An 18,796-nucleotide genomic window follows, 5' to 3' on the forward strand; every position below is an offset into this window, starting at 1 on the left:
ACGTCCGAATACTGGTGCCATTTGCAGCGGTGTGTTGGTGGCCTGGGACAGCATTACAAGTGTCCGTGTTCGGGGGAGGTGGGGGGAAGTACGCTGACTTCGGCCCTGGTGTCTACCAGGAAGCACTGCCCGGAGTGTCGGTCCCAGAGGTACAGGAGGCTGTCTCGGTGGCCAGCTGTCGTAGCCATTAGTGACGGCTGGCCCCGGCGTTTCCCAGAAAAGCACATGGTGGACGGCAGCAGCGTGTGCCTGAGCCCCATCTTTGGTGATAGAAACACCATTGCTCCGAACTTGCGTCTTTTTCCCCCGTGGGTCTCGACGGCTTCGGTTGCGGGGCCTGAGCTTTGGGGTGCATGATTGCGGCTAGGCCAATGGAGGCTTCTCCACGTTGCTTGCTCTGCCAAAGGACGTCTGCTTTAGCCGCGACCCTACGTGGGTCACTGAAATCCTCACTCGCGAGGAGGAGGCGAATGTCCTCTGACATTTGCTCGAGAAACAACTGTTCAAATAAAAGACATGGCTTATGGCCATCCATGAGCGCCAGCGTATCATTCATGACCTTGGATGGCGTGCGGTTGCCCAAGCCATCCACGCATAGGAGCCATGAAGGTATGGATCAGGAGCGCCTTAAGCTTACGTACCTGTCCTCCGGTGGTGGCTGGCGTAGGAAGTCGATGATCCGGCCTGCCATCTCCTGGTCGAGCGCGCTGACCACGTAGTAGTACTGCGTGGTGTCGGCTGTAATGTCTCTGATATTGAACTGGGCCTCAGCCTGCTCGAACCAAACGTGGGGCTGAGTGGCCCAGAAAGTTGGGAGCTTCAGAGAGACCACGCTGTGCAAGTTGCTCGAACTTATGGCTGGTCGCTGAGTCGCCAGCTCCAGATGCCGTCTGGAACGTCGGGGTCACCAATGTAGTTGCACGCAATGCGCTACTAAAGAAACACGCGGAGGCAGAGAGTGCTGAACTCAGAATGCCTTTACTGATTCAAAATCACGCGTTTAAATCTCCCCTCCCATGGGCCCCTGCGACCCGCGGGGCGGACGTGACATCAGACTGTCCCCGGAAGGTCTGCCCCGAGGGGATAGTTCCAAACGCGTTACCGCGTGTCTACCCACGGCTCCCGATGGCAGTTCGAGTCCCGTGTGTGCGGGCCGCTACAACCATGCTTTTATGCATTGAGTTGCTGCCACCTGATTGGCTGATTAGATATTTGCATTAACAAGTAGGCGTACAAGTGTAGAGTACCTAATAAAGTGGCCACCGAGTGTAAATTTATGAAGTAATTTCACAGACTATATGGGGCCTGTTTCTTTAGCAGAGTGGTCAAAACTAAGGGTCATAGATTTAAAGTAACTGGCATGATTCAAGGGAAGATGAGGACCAATTATTTCACCCAGAAAGTGATAGTAGCAGTCTGGAACTTATAAAGCACACTGAAAATATAGTAGAGGCAGAACTCACCATTTCATATGGAGGCCATAGGTTAAAGGTGAAAGATGAAATATTTAAGGGGACCTAAGGATAGTGCAAGTGTGGAACGAGCTGCCAGCAGTAACGGTAGATGTGAATTCAACTTCAGCATTTAAGGGAAGTTTAGATAACTACATGATGGGAGGCAATGATTGGACTAGGTCAATAAGAACTTGGCACAGACTAGATGGGCTGAAGGGCTTGCTTCTGTGTTGTAGTGCTCTATGATTCTGATGAGTTCTGATTTGAGGGGCTAAAGATCAGTTGAAGTTATGTTAGGCTGCTTGACCCCTTATTAGCAGGCACAGATACTATAGGCTAAATAGCAACTTTCTATGTTGTATGCTTCCTGCAATTTTAAACTTTACAGCATTAACATGTTAATTTAAAAATTGTCCCATTATACTCTTTCAGAGAGACTGAAATGCCACAGAAAGATTAATTACTGTTCCTTTAAGAACTATCATTTTTAACTTTGGACTATCATTAATTTTAAAAAATCTGGCAACTGGGATTGTCTTCTGGTTTCTGTAAAATCAGAGCGTTGTATTAACATAACATAGAATAAGTAACTTTTACTATAAAATTAAAAAAGCAATAAAAAGGTAAATAAATTTGATTCCCTGGGGAGAAGACACGAGAATTAGGTTGAGAGGAATATTAAATCAGCCATGATTAAGTGGCAGAACAGATTAGATGGGCCAAATTGCCTGCTTTTGCTGGTCTTATGGACATGACTGAGCACTTTACCTCTTCCACCTATCACCTCTGAGCATCTCACTTCATTGCCAACTCCCCACCTACCTTCCCCTCACCTGTCAGCTTCCAGCTTTTACTCCTTCTCCTCCCCCCCCACCTTATTCTGCCTTCTGTCCCTTTCCTTTCCAGTGCTGATGAAGGTTCTTGGTCCAAAACGTTGACTGTTTATTCCCTTCCATAGGTGCTGCCTGACCTGCTGAGTTCCTCCAGCATTCTGTGTGTGTTGCTCAGAATATTTAATATCAGTGCCTGGGATCTATTTGCTGCTCTGGATACACATCCTCACCCACTGTGTCATTTCCCCTGATTAGCACCTGCAGTACTCACCAAACCTGATATCTGTGGAAAATTATAAATATCTCATTTAAATATATAATTGGAATTTATAATTCGAATTATAAATATATCCCAGGCAGCAAGGCAGTGCACTCAATGGAGATGACAAGGGCATTTGTCTCTTCTGCTACTTGGTTACTGCTGGGCACCTCAAGCCACATGGTGTTAGCTGGGTGTTCAAAAACACTTTCACCCAGAAATCCTCTGCCATCTCCAATGGGTAAGAACAAACTAAAGTCATCATTAGTCCACATTAGAACTCTTTCCCAACTCATTACCAACGCCACATCTCTCCAACTTACACCGACCAAAATCCCACCTGACTCCCTGCTTCTCCCTCACACCCACCTACCCCTCAATGGGCTTGTAATTGTGTTTTCTCCACCCTCCCCCAGACTCCCTATCTCCATCCCTTCCTCCTCATCCACTGAGACTCCATTTCCTTCTGACCTTCATTTCCTCTTAGCTTTTATTTTTTGCATAATTTGTTTAGAGATACAACACAGTACCAGGTCCTTCTGGCACATCGATCCCTTGCCACCAAATTACATCCATATGTCAAGTCAAGTCAAGTCAAGTCACTGTTTATTGTCATTTCGACCATAACTGCTGGTACAGTACATAGTAAAAACGAGACAATGTTTTTCAGGACCATGGTGCTACATGAAACAGTACAAAAAACTACACTGAACTATGTAAAAACAACACAGGAAAAAACTACAGAAGACTACAGACCTGCCCAGGACTGCATAAAGTGCACAAAACAGTGCAGGCATTACAATAAATAATAAACAAGACAATAGACACAGTAGAGGGCAGTAAGTTGGTGTCAGTCCAGGCTCTGGGTATTGAGGAGTCTGATGGCTTGTAAGAAACAGTTTGAAAGAAACTGTTACATAGTCTGGTTGTGAGAGCCCGAATGCTTCAGTGCCTTTTTTCCAGATGGCAGGAGGGAGAAGAGTTTGTATGAGGGGTGCGTGGGGTCCTTCATAATGCTGTTTGCTTTGCGGATGCAGCGTGTAGTGTAAATGTCTGTAGTGGCAGGAAGAGAGACCCCGATGATCTTCTCAGCTGTCCTCACTATCTGCTGCAGGGTCTCGTGATCCGAGATGGTGCAATTTCCGAACCAGGCAGTGATGCAGCTGCTCAGGATGCTCTCAATACAACCCCTGTAGAATGTGATGAGGATTGGGGGGTGGGAGATGGACTTTCCTCAGCCTTCGCAGGAAGTAGAGATGCTGCTGGGCTTTCTTTGCTATAGAGCTGGTGTTGAGAGACCAGGTGAGATTCTCTGCCAGGTGAACACCAAGAAATTTGGTGCTCTTAATGATCTCTACCGAGGAGCCGTCAATGTTCAGCGGAGAGTGGTCGCTCCATGCCCTCCTGAAGTCAACAACCATCTTTTTTGTTTTGTTCACATTTAGAGACAGGTTGTTGGCTCTGCACCAGTCCGTTAGCCGTTGCACCTCCTCTCTGTATGCTGACTCACCGTTCTTGCTGATGAGACCCACCATGGTCGTGTCACCGGCAAACTAGATGATGTGATTCGAGCTGTGTGTTGCAGCACAGTCGTGGGTCAGCAGAGTGAACAGCAGTGGACTGAGTACACAGCCCTGGGGTACCCCGTGCTCAGTGTGATGGTGTTGGAGATGCTGCTCTTGATCTGGACTGACTGATTCCAGTCAGGAAGTCTAGTATCCAGTTGCAGAGGGAGGTGTTCAGGCCCAGTAGGTTCAGCTTTCCAATCAGTTTCTGAGGGATGATTATGTTGAATGCTGAAGTCTATGAACAGCGTTCGAATGTGCGTGTCTTTTTTGTCCAGGTGGGTTAGGGCCAGGTGGAGGGTGATGGCAATGGCGTCATCTGTTGAGCAGTTGGGACGGTACACAAACTGCAGGGGGTCCAGTGAGGGGGGCAGCAGGGTCTTCATGTGCCTCATGACGAGCCTCTCGAAACACTTCATGATGATAGATGTGTGTGCAATGGGACCGTAGCCATTGAGGCAGGACACTGAAGACCTCTTTGGCATGTGGACGATGGTGGCGGCCTTGAAGTTGGAACGATGCCACTGCTCAGGGAGATGTTGAAGATGTCCATCAGAACATCTGCTAGCTGGTCTACACATCCTCTAAGCACGCTACCAGGAAAATTGTCTGGTCCAGCAGCCTTTCTTGGGTTGACCCTGCACAGGGTTCTTCTCATATCAGCTACGGTGAGACACAGCACCTGGTCATTTGGAGGAGGGGTAGACTTCCTTGCCGCCACGTCATTTTCCGCCTCAAAGCGAGCGTAGAATTTGTTCAGCGCATCTGAGAGGGAGGCATCACCTACACAGTCAGGTGATGTTGTCCTGTAGTTGATGTCCTGAATCCCCTTCCACATGTGCCGCGTGTCGCCGCGCTTGTGGAAGTGGCTGTGGATTCGCTGGGCGTGTGCATGCTTTGCCTCTCAGATGACCCGGGACAGTTTGGTCCTTGCTGTTGTTAGGGCTGCCTTGTCGCCTGCTCTGAAGGTGGAGTCACGGGTCCTCAGCAGCGCACGCACCTCCGCGGTCATCCATGACTTCTGGTTAGTGCATATAGTGATGGACTTGGACAGAGTAACATCATCAATGCACTTGCTGATGTAGCTGGTCACTGATGCTGTGTACTCCTCTAAGCTGGTAGAATCGCCATCGGTTGCTGCCTCCCTGAACATGTGCCAGTCAGTGTGCTCAAAGCAGTCTTGAAGAGCAGAGATGGCTCCTGCTGGCCAGGTTTTCACCTGCTTCTGAACTGGTCTGGAGCGCCTGATGAGCGGTCTGTATGCTGGGAGTAGCATTACAGAGATGTGGTCTGAGTAACCAAGGTGGGGGCAGGGCTCCGCCCGGCACGCATTGGGAGATGTTTGTGCCTACTAAATTGAATATCTTTGGAATGTGGGAGGAAGCTGGAGCACCCGGAGGAAACCCACATGGTCATGAGGAAAACGTACAAACTCCTTACAGACATCAGTGAGAATTGAACCTGGGATGGTCGTGCTGAAATACCTTAATGCTAACCACTACACTACCAAGCCACCCTAATTCCTGCCTCCTCTCCTTCTTCCTCCACCCCCCCCAACCACAACACCATCTCCTCCATACTATCCACTGTATCCTTGCCCACTCGACAATGAAATCCCATCTTATCCCCATTCCTACGTCCAATCTAGAAGACGTGCCCCTTCCTCCTGGACACAAGAGATTCTGCAGATGCTGGAAAGCTTGAGCAATACTCACAAAATGCTGGAGAAACTCTAGGTCATGCAGCATCCAAGGAGGAGGATAAACAGTCGATGTTTTGGGCCTATATCCTTCTTATTCCCCTGCACAGATGCTACCTGACTTGCTAATCTCCTCCAACATCCTGTGTGCATCCCTCTTCCTCTTGAACCCCATTTGTGTAACAGCACATCCCTCTCACAGTTTCCTTCCTTCCTTCTCTTCTCTCCATCTCTCCTGCTTTGCTTCATTCTCCTCCTCCCTCTGCAACACCTGCCCTCCAACCCAAGTTTCTCATGGATTCCCTCAAAGACACAGGAGCCACTCAACCCATTGAGTTTTCTCTGCTATTCCATCACAGTTGATTTATTATCCCTCTCAACCCCATTCTCCTCTCTTCTCCCCATAACCTTTGATGCCTTTATTAATCAAGAACCTATCAACTTCTGTTTTAAGTATAACCAATGCTTTGGCCTCCACAGCCACCTATGGTAATGAATTCCACAAGTTTACCAGTCTCTGGTGAAACAAAATCTTCCTAATCTCTGTTCTAAAGGGATGCGAACAGAAAATGACAGGCTGCCATGTGCAGTGCCTTACTTGGATGTGTGTGATGTCTTGGAGCTTGACTTCCCTACATGATCCATGAATGGCCTTGGAGGTTTAGTCTAGCAGGAGAGTAGCTACATCATATATCCTGACCAGCAGAGCAGTCCTCTCTCAGGGCCCATCCTGTGCAACTGAGTGCTGAGGTTTGGGAGGGATACAGCTGGAACTATGAGGGAAGGAGGCACCATCTAGCCAGCCAGATTAGCCAAACCAATCTCAGAGAGCAATGAGATAACTGATGTTGCAGCCATATCACCATGACAGTGTCCTACTCAGTTACTGCCCCGTTCCTCTTCTCTACTGCTCCCATCTTCCACAAATCCCCAACTGTTTTCCCAATGGCCTGAATGTGTTTCCCCCTCCCACACTAACAAATATCCCAACGTGGCTTCCTGTCTCCTCCTTCTTCCCACAATTCCATTCCTTCTTGGATGTCTTTGTCACCCTGATCTCCTCACTTCCCATTTTTTTACTCAGCAGCATTGAGCCGATTTTTATTTTATGCTAATTTTTCCCCCCGCTCTCATGTTTAATTATCACAATATGCTGAAGAGGATTAAAGCATTAAGTTCAGATAAGGGAAATTCATGAAATAAACAAACTGAGACACAGGCTTCATGACCACCTGCATAACATAAAATGCAACATAACATAACATAAAATGCAAGGTTCAGTCCCAGAATTGCCTCTAATTTGTTCAGAGCATTTCAGCTAATGTTTGTTGCAGGATATCTCTTAAGTACATGGCAGGAACATCTATCATGTTAAAGAACATTAAGAAGTTCCTTACTTGCAAATCCAACATGTTTAACAATTAATATCACCATTTTGAAAAATCCAGAATAGCAGATGAAGACTACAACTACAATTAAGGTTGCAACTGCGGTGGCATGGTAGCACAATGCTTTACTGCAACTTTATTGCATCACTGGTGCAGCCAATTGGTTTTTAAAAGTCACATTATTAGTCAAATTGAGATCTGTTTTGGAGGCCCGTGTGTAGTCAACGAGTTTCAATTGATTGTAGTAAAAATACACCTGTATCTAGAAGGTCCAACTGCTGGTGAGTCAGAATCCTGGCAAAAACTACACCATGAAGACAAAAGAACACTCCAAGCAACTCTGTGAAAAGGTTATTGAAAAGCACAAGTCAGGAGAAGGATACAAAAAATTTTCCAAGTCACTGAATATCTCTTGGAGTACCGTTAAGTCAATCATCAAGAAATTGAAAGAATATTGGACAGCTGTAAATCTGCCTAGACCAGGTCATCCTCAGAAACTGAGTGACCTTGCAAGAAGGTGACTAGTGAGGGAGGCCATCAAAAGACCTATGACAGCTCTGGAGGAGTTACAAGCTTCAGTGGCCGAGATGAGAGATTGGCAAAGATAAAGTCACTGTTGAAAAAAACTCTCATGAATTCTCTGCTAGAGTTTACCAGAAGGCATGTGGGAAATTCTGAAGTCAGCTGGAAGAAGGTCCTATGGCCTGATGAAACCAAAATTGAGCTTTCTGGCCATCAGATTAAGCAGTATGCTTGGCATAAGCCAAACACTGATCATCATCAAAAACACACCATCCCTACTGTGAAGCATGGTGGTGGCTACATCATGCTGTGGGTATGCTTCACTGTAGCAGGCCCTGGAAGGCTTGTGAGGGTAGAGGGTAAAATGAATACAGCAAAATACAGGGAAATCCTGGAAGAAAACCTGATGCAGTCTGCAAGAGAACTGCGACTTGGGAGAAGATTTGTTTTCCAGCAAGGCAATTACCTCAAGCATAAAGCCAAAGTTACATAGAAATGGCTTAAAAAACAACAAAGTTAATGTCCTGGAGTGGCCAAGTCATGATCCTGACCTGAATCCAAATTAAAATTTGTGGCTGGACTTGAAAAGGGCTGTTCCCTCATGATCCCCATACAATCTGACAGAGCTTTAGCAGTTTTGTAAAGAAGAATGGGGAAAAATTGTAGTGTCCAGATGTGCAAAGCTGATAGAGACCTATCTACACAGACTCAAGGCTGTAATTACTGCCAAAGGTGCATCTATTAAACACTGACTTGAAGGGGGTGAATACTTATGCAATCAATTATTTTGTATTTTATATTTGTAGTTAATTTAGATCACTTAGTAGAGAAATGTTTTCACTTTGACACGAAAAGGTCTTTTTCTTTTGATCGTCTCAAAAAATGCCAAATTAAATCCACTGTGATTCAAATGTTGTAAAACAATAAAACGTGAAAACTTTCAAGGGGAGCGAATACTTTTTATAGGCACTGTATATGTATATTAAATAATTAAGTTAAAATAAGTAGTATAAAAATCAAAATAAATTAAAAAAGTAGTGAGGTAGTGTTCAAGGGTTCAATGTCCATTTAGAAATTGGATGGCAGAGGGTAAGAAGCTGTTCCTGAATCACTGAGTGTGTACCTCCTTCCTGACAGTAGCAATAAGAAGAGGGCTTGTCAGGCGGCATCGATGGAGGGTGTCCCAATGAAGGATCTTGGCTGAAAACATCGATTACATATTTCTCTCCATCGATGTGGCCTGATCTGCTGAGTTTCTCTAAGATTTTCCGTGTGCTGCTCTAGTGTACTGTTCCAATTGCTCAGGGTAACTTTAATTTGAAACAAAGGATTAAAAATTGGAAAGAAAAAGAGTATCTTATAGCGACAGGAGTGAGACAGATTAGCGGGTTGAGAGATGTTGGAACAACAATCTTGAACTCAAGGACAGCAAGAAACTGAATGCACACATCAGTTGGGAGAACACACTCCAGGCCTCATTGACAGGCCAGCGGTGAAATGGGTGAACAGCTTCAAGTTCCTGGTAGTCCTATTTCATGGGTTCTACACTGGGCCCAACACATTGATCACGAACAAGCCACAGCAGCAGCTATACTTTATGAGAAGTTTGAGCATGCCACTAAAGATTTGCAAATTTCTACTGATGTACAATGCAGAGCATTCTGACTGGTTGCATCACTATGTGGCCTGGAGATTCCAATGCACAGGATCTCAAGGTGGTGCAGGGAACATCCAGCTCCATCACGACCACAGCCCTCCCCATTATTGTGACCTTGGGTGCTGTGTGGAGCCTGTATACTCTCCTTGTAATGGTGTGGGTTTTCTCCAGGTGCTCCAGCTTCCTCCCACATCCCAAAAATGTACGAGTTGGTAAGCTGATTGGCCATTTAAATTGCCTCTGGTTTGTAACTGGGTGGTAAAACTGAGGTGGTCGGGGGAGAGAGGCTTAATGAAATATGGGGAGAATATGGGATTTATGTCAGAATAGTATAAATGGGTGGTTGATAGCTGGCGTGGATTTGTTAGGCTGAAGGGTCTGTTTTCATGCTCTATGAGTCATTATGAGTCCCTATTAATAAGATGCAAGAGCAGAATTAAACCATTTGGCCCATTGAGTTTGCTCCACTTTCTCCTGCCTTCTTTGAAGCCCTGACTAATCAAGAACTTATCAACTTCTGCTTTAAATATACTTAATCTCTTGGTCTTCATTGCCGCCTGCGGCAGTGAATTCCACAGATTCACTACATTCTGGCTAAACAAATTAATTCTCATCTCTGTTCTAAATGGGCATCCTCTATCTGAGGCTGTGCCCTCTGGTCCTAGGGTCACCTATATTCGATCCACTCTGCCCAGACCTTTCAATATTTGATAGATTTCAAGAGTTCCCCCCTCATTCTTCTAAACTCCAGTGAGTACAAGTCCAGAGCCATCAAATACTCCTTGTATGTTAACCCTTTCATTCTTGGAATCATTCTCGTGAACCTCCTCTGGATCCCCTCTAATGCTAGCACATCTTTTCTTAGATAAGGGGCCCAAAACTGCTCACAATACTCCAAGTGCAGTCTGACCAATGCTTTATAAAACCCTATACATTAAATTAGTGAGCAAAACTAACAAATTAATTCTAATGTGGACAAATGTGAGGTCATTTCTTTTAGACCTAAAAGAAATATGGAGAAGGACTCTCTAAACAGTGAAACACAGGAAAGAGGAAAGGTCGAATGAGGTCTCTATGTTTAAACATCATTAAAATGTTACTTAAGCATTGGTACAACCCGGCCCACCTCAACCCTCCAAAATAAAATGGGAATGCAACTGGATGGAGAAGTGTATCAGATCAATTGCGAGAATGTGGCAAACACACAAGCAGCCAGTAGACCACGCAGTGAACTGATTGGGCCTCTTACATGCGGAGGCAATCTTTTTTGGGTGCATATGCTTTTGTCTTGGCTACTGCACTGCCCAATATGTACCATTCCAACACAACATGGTAAAAACATTTAGTCCTACTATTCCATTGTGGTCCTTGCTTCAGGCAATATGTAACAGCTAAAAGTTCTCCCCCAGCGTTTTCTACTTTAGTTCCGGGTTCTTGAACACAGACAGGATATGGAGGAGCAATGGAAGAAAGAAAGAGTTTAGGAATGATGTAAAAGTGGCAAAAATTGAGAACTTTTCTACAGACACTAATTTTAAATCTAAGGCTGACAGATCTAAAGGAGTAAGGACAAAGGAAGGTGTGTTAGGCCACTGAACAGCAGGCAAATTTGAGAGGCTAGGCCCTCACTCAGGCCTCATGTTTCATTTAAGTTCTACATATCCTTGCCCCGATCATCAATGGATCTGAATTTCTCCTGCCCTACAGTTATCAAACAGAAATAAATGTGGGCAAGCAACCATAAACTACATCTAACCCTGCTGAAGTGGCCAGGTGTTCAGAGTAATGAAGCATGTACACAGCAGGAAAGCCCCTCAGGCCTGGCCGATATTCACAAATTGCTCTGGTCTGTGTTTAGTTCAATGCACATCTGATGGAATGCAGTACAAAATTTATGTTTCACTTCCCTCAAAGCATCCCCCAAATGCCTCCCCCAACTCCCCTGGTACGACTTTGTTCATAGTGATAACATAGTTTGAATCCTAGGTGAAAAGCATTAGAGTCATAGGACACAACAGCACAGAAACTGACCCTTTGGCCCATCCATTCCATGCTGACCTATTAATAAGATTGTAAGATACAGGACCAGAATTAAGCTATCAAGTCTGCTTCACCATTCTGTCATGGCTGATTTATTATTCCTCTCAAACCCATTCTCTTGCCTTCTCCCCGTAACCTTTGATGTCCTTTCTAATCAAGAACCTATCAACCTCCACTTTAAATATACTGAGTGACTTGGCCTCCACAGCCATGTGTGGCAATGACTTCCACAGATTCACAATCTTCTAGCTAAAGAAATTCCTTCTCACCTCTGTTCTAAACGGACGTCCCTCTATTCTGAGACTGTGGCTTCTGGTTTTAGATTCTTCCACTCTAGGAAATACCCTCTCCACATCCACTCTATCTAGGCCTTTCAATATTCGATAGGTTTCAATCTGCCTAGTCCCATCAGCCTGCACCTGGACCAATAGCCCTCCCTGCCCTTCCCAACCACGTATCTATCTAAATTTCACAAGTGTTGAAATTAAATATGCATGCACCAGAGATGATCAGAAATGTGCCCAGTAGTTCACTGGTTGCTAAATAATCATTTAGCAATGATCACATCACCAGTCTAATGCAGACCATTTTACCTTCTTTTTGCTCATGGTCAGGTACCAAGGGCTTTTCTAAGCATTTCCTTTTACGTATTTCTATTTATTAATTTAGTGTTTTTGTTACATATTATATCATATATAAGTATCTGAAAGTATTTTTTGCATTTCCCAGTTTACAACAATGATTGCATTTCTTTGGATTGTTGGTTAGAGACAGAATCAAAGATTCATAAAATCTTTTCCTTATTTCCCCCATCAATGGAATTTTGAAACCTTTATTTCCTCTCGTCTCCAATTAGTTCCAGAGGCCAATCTCTTGTTTCTTTCATTTCACTGTTTTGTCACTGATGGAGGGATCGGAAAGTTCACACAGAGGGTGGACTCAGTGGCCACTTTATTAAGTACATCAGTACACCTGTTTGTTCAAACAAATATCTAATCAGCCAATCATGTAGTAGTAACAATGCTTAAAAGCATGCAGACATGGTCAAGAGGTTCAGTTGTTGTCCAGACCAAACATCAGAATGGGGAAGAAATGTGATTTAAGTGACTTTAACCCTGGAATGATTGTTAGTGCCAGTAGGGGTGGTTTGAGTATCTCAGAAACTGTTGGTCTCCTGGGATTTTAATGCTCAACAATCTCTAGAGTTTACACAGAGAATGGTGTGAGGAAAAAAGAAACATGCAGTGAGTGCGGTGCGGGCAGCAGAGCGGGAGTAAGGAGTGCTCGTGATCGACAGACGACTGGAGATCGGAGGATCGGAGGATCAGCCATTGTAGGCAGGCCGAGACTCTCGGACCTACCTGGAGAGTACCTGAGGAGGATGGTGAAACTGCGCAGGCGTGGGTGACGTCAGCGGCGAGCGCGGGCTTTAAAAAGAGGCCCACTTTCAGGAGCGGGCAGCATCGGTGCGGGCAGTGGATTGCATGGGAGCAGAGTGCTGGGCTTTGGCTCAGCGGGCTTCGACACAAGAGGACTTCGGTGAGAGGAAATCAGTGAGCCTGAGTACGTGCTTGCTGAGGTAAAAAGGTAAGGTCAATAGGTTCTTTTTTCATTTATTCTGACTAATCTGGGATCAGGTAATGGGGGAAGACAGTTAGAGCAGTGGTGTGCTCTGTATGCAGTATGTGGGAGGTCAGGGTCAACACAGTTGTCCCTGATGACCACACCTGCAAAAGGTGCATCCAGCTGCAGCTCCTATCAGACCGAGTTAGGGAATTGGAGCAGGAGCTGGATGAACTACGGATCATTCGGGAGGCAGAGGCAGAGATAGATAAGAGTTATCGGGAGGTAGTCACACCGAAAAGTCAGGAGGTAGGCAAATGGGTGACAGTCAGGAGAGGCAGGGGGAGCAGACAGAGAGAGCAGAGCACCCCTGTGGCCGCTCCCATCAACAATAAGTATACCGTTTTGGATACTGTTGGTGAGGATGACCTACCAGGAACAAGTTGCAGTGGTCCTGTCTCTGGCACTGAGGTTGGACCCTCGACTAGGAAGGGGAGGAGGGAAGAGAAGAGAGCGGTAGTGATAGGGGATTCTATAGTCAGGGGGGCGGATAGGAGATTTTGTGGGGAAGATCGGGAGTCTTGGATGGTATGTTGCTTCCCTGGTGCCGGGGTCCGAGACATCTCAGATCGGGTGCAGGTTATTCTCGAGAAGGAGGGCAAGAATCCAGATGTTGTGGACCATGTAGGGACCAACGATGTGGGTAGGATGAGTGAGGGGGTCCTGCGTAGGGAGTTCAGGGAGTTAGGTGCGAAGCTGAAGAGCAGGACCTCCAAGGTAACAATCTCAGGATTGCTACCTGTGCCACGTGCGAGTGAGGCAAGGAACAGAAAGATTATACAGATTAATACGAGCTGAGAGGATGGTGCAGGAGGGAGGGTTTCAGGTTTTTAGGTAATTGGGCTTTGTTCCAAGGAAGGTGGGATCTGTTCCGAAGGGACGGTTTACACCTGAACTGGAGCGGTACTAACATTCTTGCAGGGAAGTTTGCTAGTGCTTCTTGGGGGGGTTTAAACTAAATTTGCAGGGGGTGGGAATCCAGAATGAGAGAGAGGATAGCAAGATGAAGAATAAAGGACAGGTGGGGACTACATGGTTCTGGAATGTTAAGTGTGTAGTAGAGAAAGGTGAGGTGGAACAAGTGATAAGGAGGACACATGTACAGAGGGATGGTCTGATGGAACATGGAGTTAAATGTGCAGGAAGAATAGGTAAATTTAGGAAGGACAACAAAATTCTAGGGGCGTATAGCCCGATGGGAGTTCAGGGAGCTGGGTTAAGCACAATAGGCAGAGATTCAAACAGAGAGAGGAGAAATGGGCTAAAAATTCTATATCTGAATGCACCAAGTGTCAGAAATAAGGCGGATGAGCTTGAAGCTCAGGTGCGAATGGGTAACTATGATGTTGTTGGGATAACGGAGACATGGCTGCAGGGGGATCAGACCTGGGAAATGAATGTACAAGGGTATACGTGCTATCGTGGGGACAGAAATGTGGGCAGAGGGGGTGGGGTGGCCCTGTTAGTGAGAAATGAGATTCAGTCCTTTGCAAGGGGGGACATAGGATCAGGAGAAGTGGAGTCTGTGTGGATAGAATTGAGGAACAGTAAGGGCAAAAGGACCCTAATGGGTGTTGTCTATAGGCCACCAAACAGTAGCATGGATATTGGGTGCAAGTTGAATAGGGAGTTAACATTGGCATGTGGCAAAGGTAATGTCGCAGTAGTTATGGGGGATTTCAACATGCAGGTGAACTGGGAGAATCAGGTTGGTGCTGGACCCCAGGATAGGGAGTTTGTAGAGTGCCTAAGGGATGCATTCTTGGAACAGCTTGTACAAGAGCTGACCAGGGACAAGGCTATTCTGGATTTAGTGTTATGTAATGAACAGGATTTGATAAGCGATCTTGAAGTAAAGGAGCCATTAGGGGGTAGTGATCATAATATGATAAGTTTTTATCTGCAATTTGAGAAGGATAAGGGCAGCTCGGAGGTGTCAGTGTTGCAGTTGAACAAATGAGACTATGGAGCCATGAGGGAGGAGCTGGCCAAAGATAACTGGATGGATATCCTAGCAGAAAAGACAGTGGAACAGCAATGGCAGGTATTCTTGGGAATAATGCACAAGGTGCAAAATCAGTTCATCCCCCGGAGAAGGAAGGATTCAAAGGGGGGAAAGGGGCCACAGTGGATGACAAAGGAAGTCAGAGATTGCATAGCATTAAAAAAAAAAGGAAGTATGACAGAGCTAAGGTGAGTGGGAGGACAGATGATTGGGAAATTTTTAAGGAACAACAGAACTTAACTAAAAAGGCAATACTGGGAGAAAAAATGAGGTACGAATGCAAGCTAGCCAGGAATATAAAGGAGGATAGCAAAAGCTTTTTTAGGTATGTGAAGAGAAAGAAGATAGTTAACAATGTTGGGCCCTTGAAGAATGAATTGGGTGAAATTGTTATGGGAAACAGAGAAATGGCAGAAGAATTTAGTAAGTATTTTAGATCTGTCTTCACTAAGGAAGACACAAGCAATCTCCCAGATGTATGGATGGGCCAAGGACATAGGGTAACAGAGGAAATGAAACAGATTGACATTAGGAAGGAAACGGTGATGAGTAGACTGATGAGACTGAAGGCTGACAAATCCCCAGGTCCAGATGGTCTGCATCCTAGGGTACTAAAGGAGGTGGCCCTGGAAATTGCGGATGCATTGGAGAATCATTTTCCAATGTTCCTTAGATTCAGGATCAGTTCCTGAGGATTGGAGAATGGCTAATGTTATCCCACTTTTTAAGAAAGGAGGGAGGGAGAAAACAGAGAACTATCGACCTGTCAGCCTAACATCAGTAGCGGGGAAGATGCTAGAGTCCATTATTAAAGATGAAATAGTGGCATATCTAGATAGCAGTGATAGGATTGGGCCGAGCCAGCATGGATTTACCAAGGGTAAATCATGCTTGACTAATCTATTGGAGTTTTTCGAGGATGTAACCAGGAAGCTAGACAAGGCAGATCCAGTGGATGTAGTGCACCTCGATTTTCAGAAGGCATTTGATAAGGTCCCACATAGGAGATTGGTGGGTAAAATCAAAGCTCATGGCATTGGGGGGGAAGACATTGACATGGATAGAAAACTGGTTGGCAGATAGAAAGCAAAGGGTAGCGGTGAATGGGTGTTTCTCGGAATGGCAGGTAGTGACTAGTGGGGTGCCACAGGGCTCGGTATTGGGACGACAGCTGTTTACGATTTACGTCAACGATTTAGATGAAGGCATTGAGAATAACATCAGCAAGTTTGCTGATGATACTAAGCTGGGTGGCAGTGTGACATGTGATGAGGATGTTAGGAGAATTCAGGGTGACTTGGATAGGCTGGGTGAGTGGGCAGATACTTGGCAGATGACGTTTAATGTGAATAAGTGTGAGGTTATCCACTTTGGGAGTAAGAACAGGAAGGCAGATTATTATCTGAATGGTGTAAAGTTAGGTAAGGGAGAAATACAAAGAGATCTCGGAGTCCTTGTTCATCAGTCACTGAAGGTAAATGAGCAAGTGCAGCAGGCAGTGAAGAAGGCTAATGGAATGTTGGCCTTTATTACAAAGGGAATTGAGTACAAGAGCAAGGAAATCCTCTTGCATTTGTACAGGGCCCTGGTGAGACCACACCTGGAGTATTGTGTACAGTTTTGGTCTCCAGGGTTAAGAAAGGACATCCTGGCTGTAGAAGAAGTGCAGCGTAGATTCACAAGGTTAATTCCTGGGATGTCCGGACTGTCTTACGCAGAGAGGTTAGAGAGACTGGGCTTGTACATGCTGGAATTAAGGTGATTGAGAGGGGATCTGATTGCAACATATAAGATTATTAAGGGATTGGACAAGATAGTGGCAGGAAATATGTTCCAGATGCTGGGAGAGTCCAGTACCAGAGGGCATGGTTTGAGAATAAGGGGTACGTCATTCAGAACAGAGTTAAGGAAAAACTTCTTCTCCTAGAGAGTTGTGGGGGTCTGGAATGCACTGCCTCGGAAGGCAGTGGAGGCCAATTCTCTGGATGCTTTCAAGAAGGAGCTAGATAGGTATCTTATGGATAGGGGAATCAAGGGATATGGGGACAAGGCAGGAACCGGGTATTGATCGTAGATGATCAGCCATGATCTCAAAATGGCGGTGCAGGCTCGAAGGGCCGAATGGTCTACTTCTGCACCTATTGTCTATTGAGTGCCAGTACTGTGGACAAAAACGCCTTGATAATGAGAAAGTCAGACAAGAATGGCCAGACTAGCTCAACCTGACAGGAAGGCGACTGTAACTCAAATTTCCGCATGTTACAACAGTGGTGTGCAAAGGAGCACTTCTGAATGCACAACATGTCAAACCTTGAAGTGGATGGGCTCCAGCAGCAGAAAATCACCAATGTACACCCAGTGGCCACTTTATTAGGTACAGGAGATAGATGCAAGCATATAGGGGGAGGGGGGAAGGGCATGGGAGCATAGCAGTTAGTGTAATGCTTTACAGCACCAGTGATTGGAAAATTGGGGTTCAATTTCCACTGCTGTCTGGAAAGAGTTTGTGCATTTCCCCCGTGATTGTGTGGGTTTCCTCCAGTTGCTCTAGTTTCCTCCTACATTCCAAAGACCAATAGTTAGGGTTAATAAGTTGCAGGTACTGTATGCTATGTTGTGCTAGAAGCATGGCAACACTCATGGGCTGCTCCTAGCATATCCTTGGACTGTGTTGCTCATTGACACAAACAATGCATTTCACTGTATGTTTCAATGTACATGTGACAAATAAAGCTAATCTTTATCTTATAGTACATTACAGCACATTACAGGTCCTTCAGCCCACAATGTTGTGCTGATCTTTTAATCTACATAAATATCAATTTAACCTTTCCTTCACACATAGTCCTCCATTTTTCTACCATTAAGAAATTGCAACATTACCCTTGCCATCTGGCTTGTCTGGCTGACTGATGGTCCAAGTGCGATGTTCACACTGCTGGACGACTGAGTGTCTGTCGTATTTCCACCTTCTGCAGCAGACAGCCCAGAAATCATGAGTCCGCTGGACAAGCTTCTTTTCCCAAACAATAGGCTGAAGGTGGAGCTGGTGGAAGAATTGACGCTGCACAAATTCATTGTCCCTGAGTGGCCCTGACTACTTGCGGTGGAGAGTCGAGGTACTTGAGATAACATGGAAGCTACTGAGTTATTGAAGGACATCTGGCTGTTGGATAATCTTTGAACCACGCCTTGGACAGACGATGACACCCGGGAAGTTTCAAGTACAGAGCCTGATTGACTGGTGGTGGGTAGTCGTTGGTCCTCTTCTTGTGATGAAGGGACCTGGACTGAAGTACTCCTTTGTTCTCGCTGACCTGTAATGAAAAAGAAACAGACAGCAGAGTAACTCAGTCAATCTAGACTCACCGGATCAATTAAACCACCTAGCCAAGTCAAGCAGAATCTATTGGCTATTCATAGAACATAGAAAAAAACAGCATGGAACAGGCCATTCAGCCCATGATGTTGTGCCTACCCTATAACTTACTCTATAAAAAATCAATCTGACCCTTCCCTCGCACATAGCCCTTCATTTTACTTTCATTCATATACTTACTTAAGTCTCTTACATACTCCTGGATACATCTACCTCTAATACCATCCCTGGGGGCAAGTTCCATGTACCCACCACTCTCTGTATAAAAAAAACTTCTGACATCCTCTCTATACTTTCCTCCAATCACTTTAAAAGTATGCCCCCTCATACTAGCCATTTCTGCCCTGGGAAAAAGCCTCTAGCTGTCCACTC

General features: G+C 45.5%; 1 protein-coding gene across 1 annotated transcript in view; it reads right to left on the reverse strand.

The window, feature by feature from the left end:
- LOC140733405 (pecanex-like protein 2) overlaps nucleotides 1-18,796 on the reverse strand; it is a 247,268-nt gene that overhangs the window by 15,172 nt on the left and 213,300 nt on the right. Inside the window, exon 34 of the mRNA XM_073056689.1 lies at nucleotides 17,929-18,362. Within this exon, the coding sequence (XP_072912790.1) occupies nucleotides 17,929-18,362 (434 nt within the window). The remainder of the gene's footprint in view (nucleotides 1-17,928; nucleotides 18,363-18,796) is intronic.

Source organism: Hemitrygon akajei, chromosome 9 (assembly GCF_048418815.1).
Source record: "Hemitrygon akajei chromosome 9, sHemAka1.3, whole genome shotgun sequence".
Classification (NCBI taxonomy): Eukaryota; Metazoa; Chordata; class Chondrichthyes; order Myliobatiformes; family Dasyatidae; genus Hemitrygon; species Hemitrygon akajei.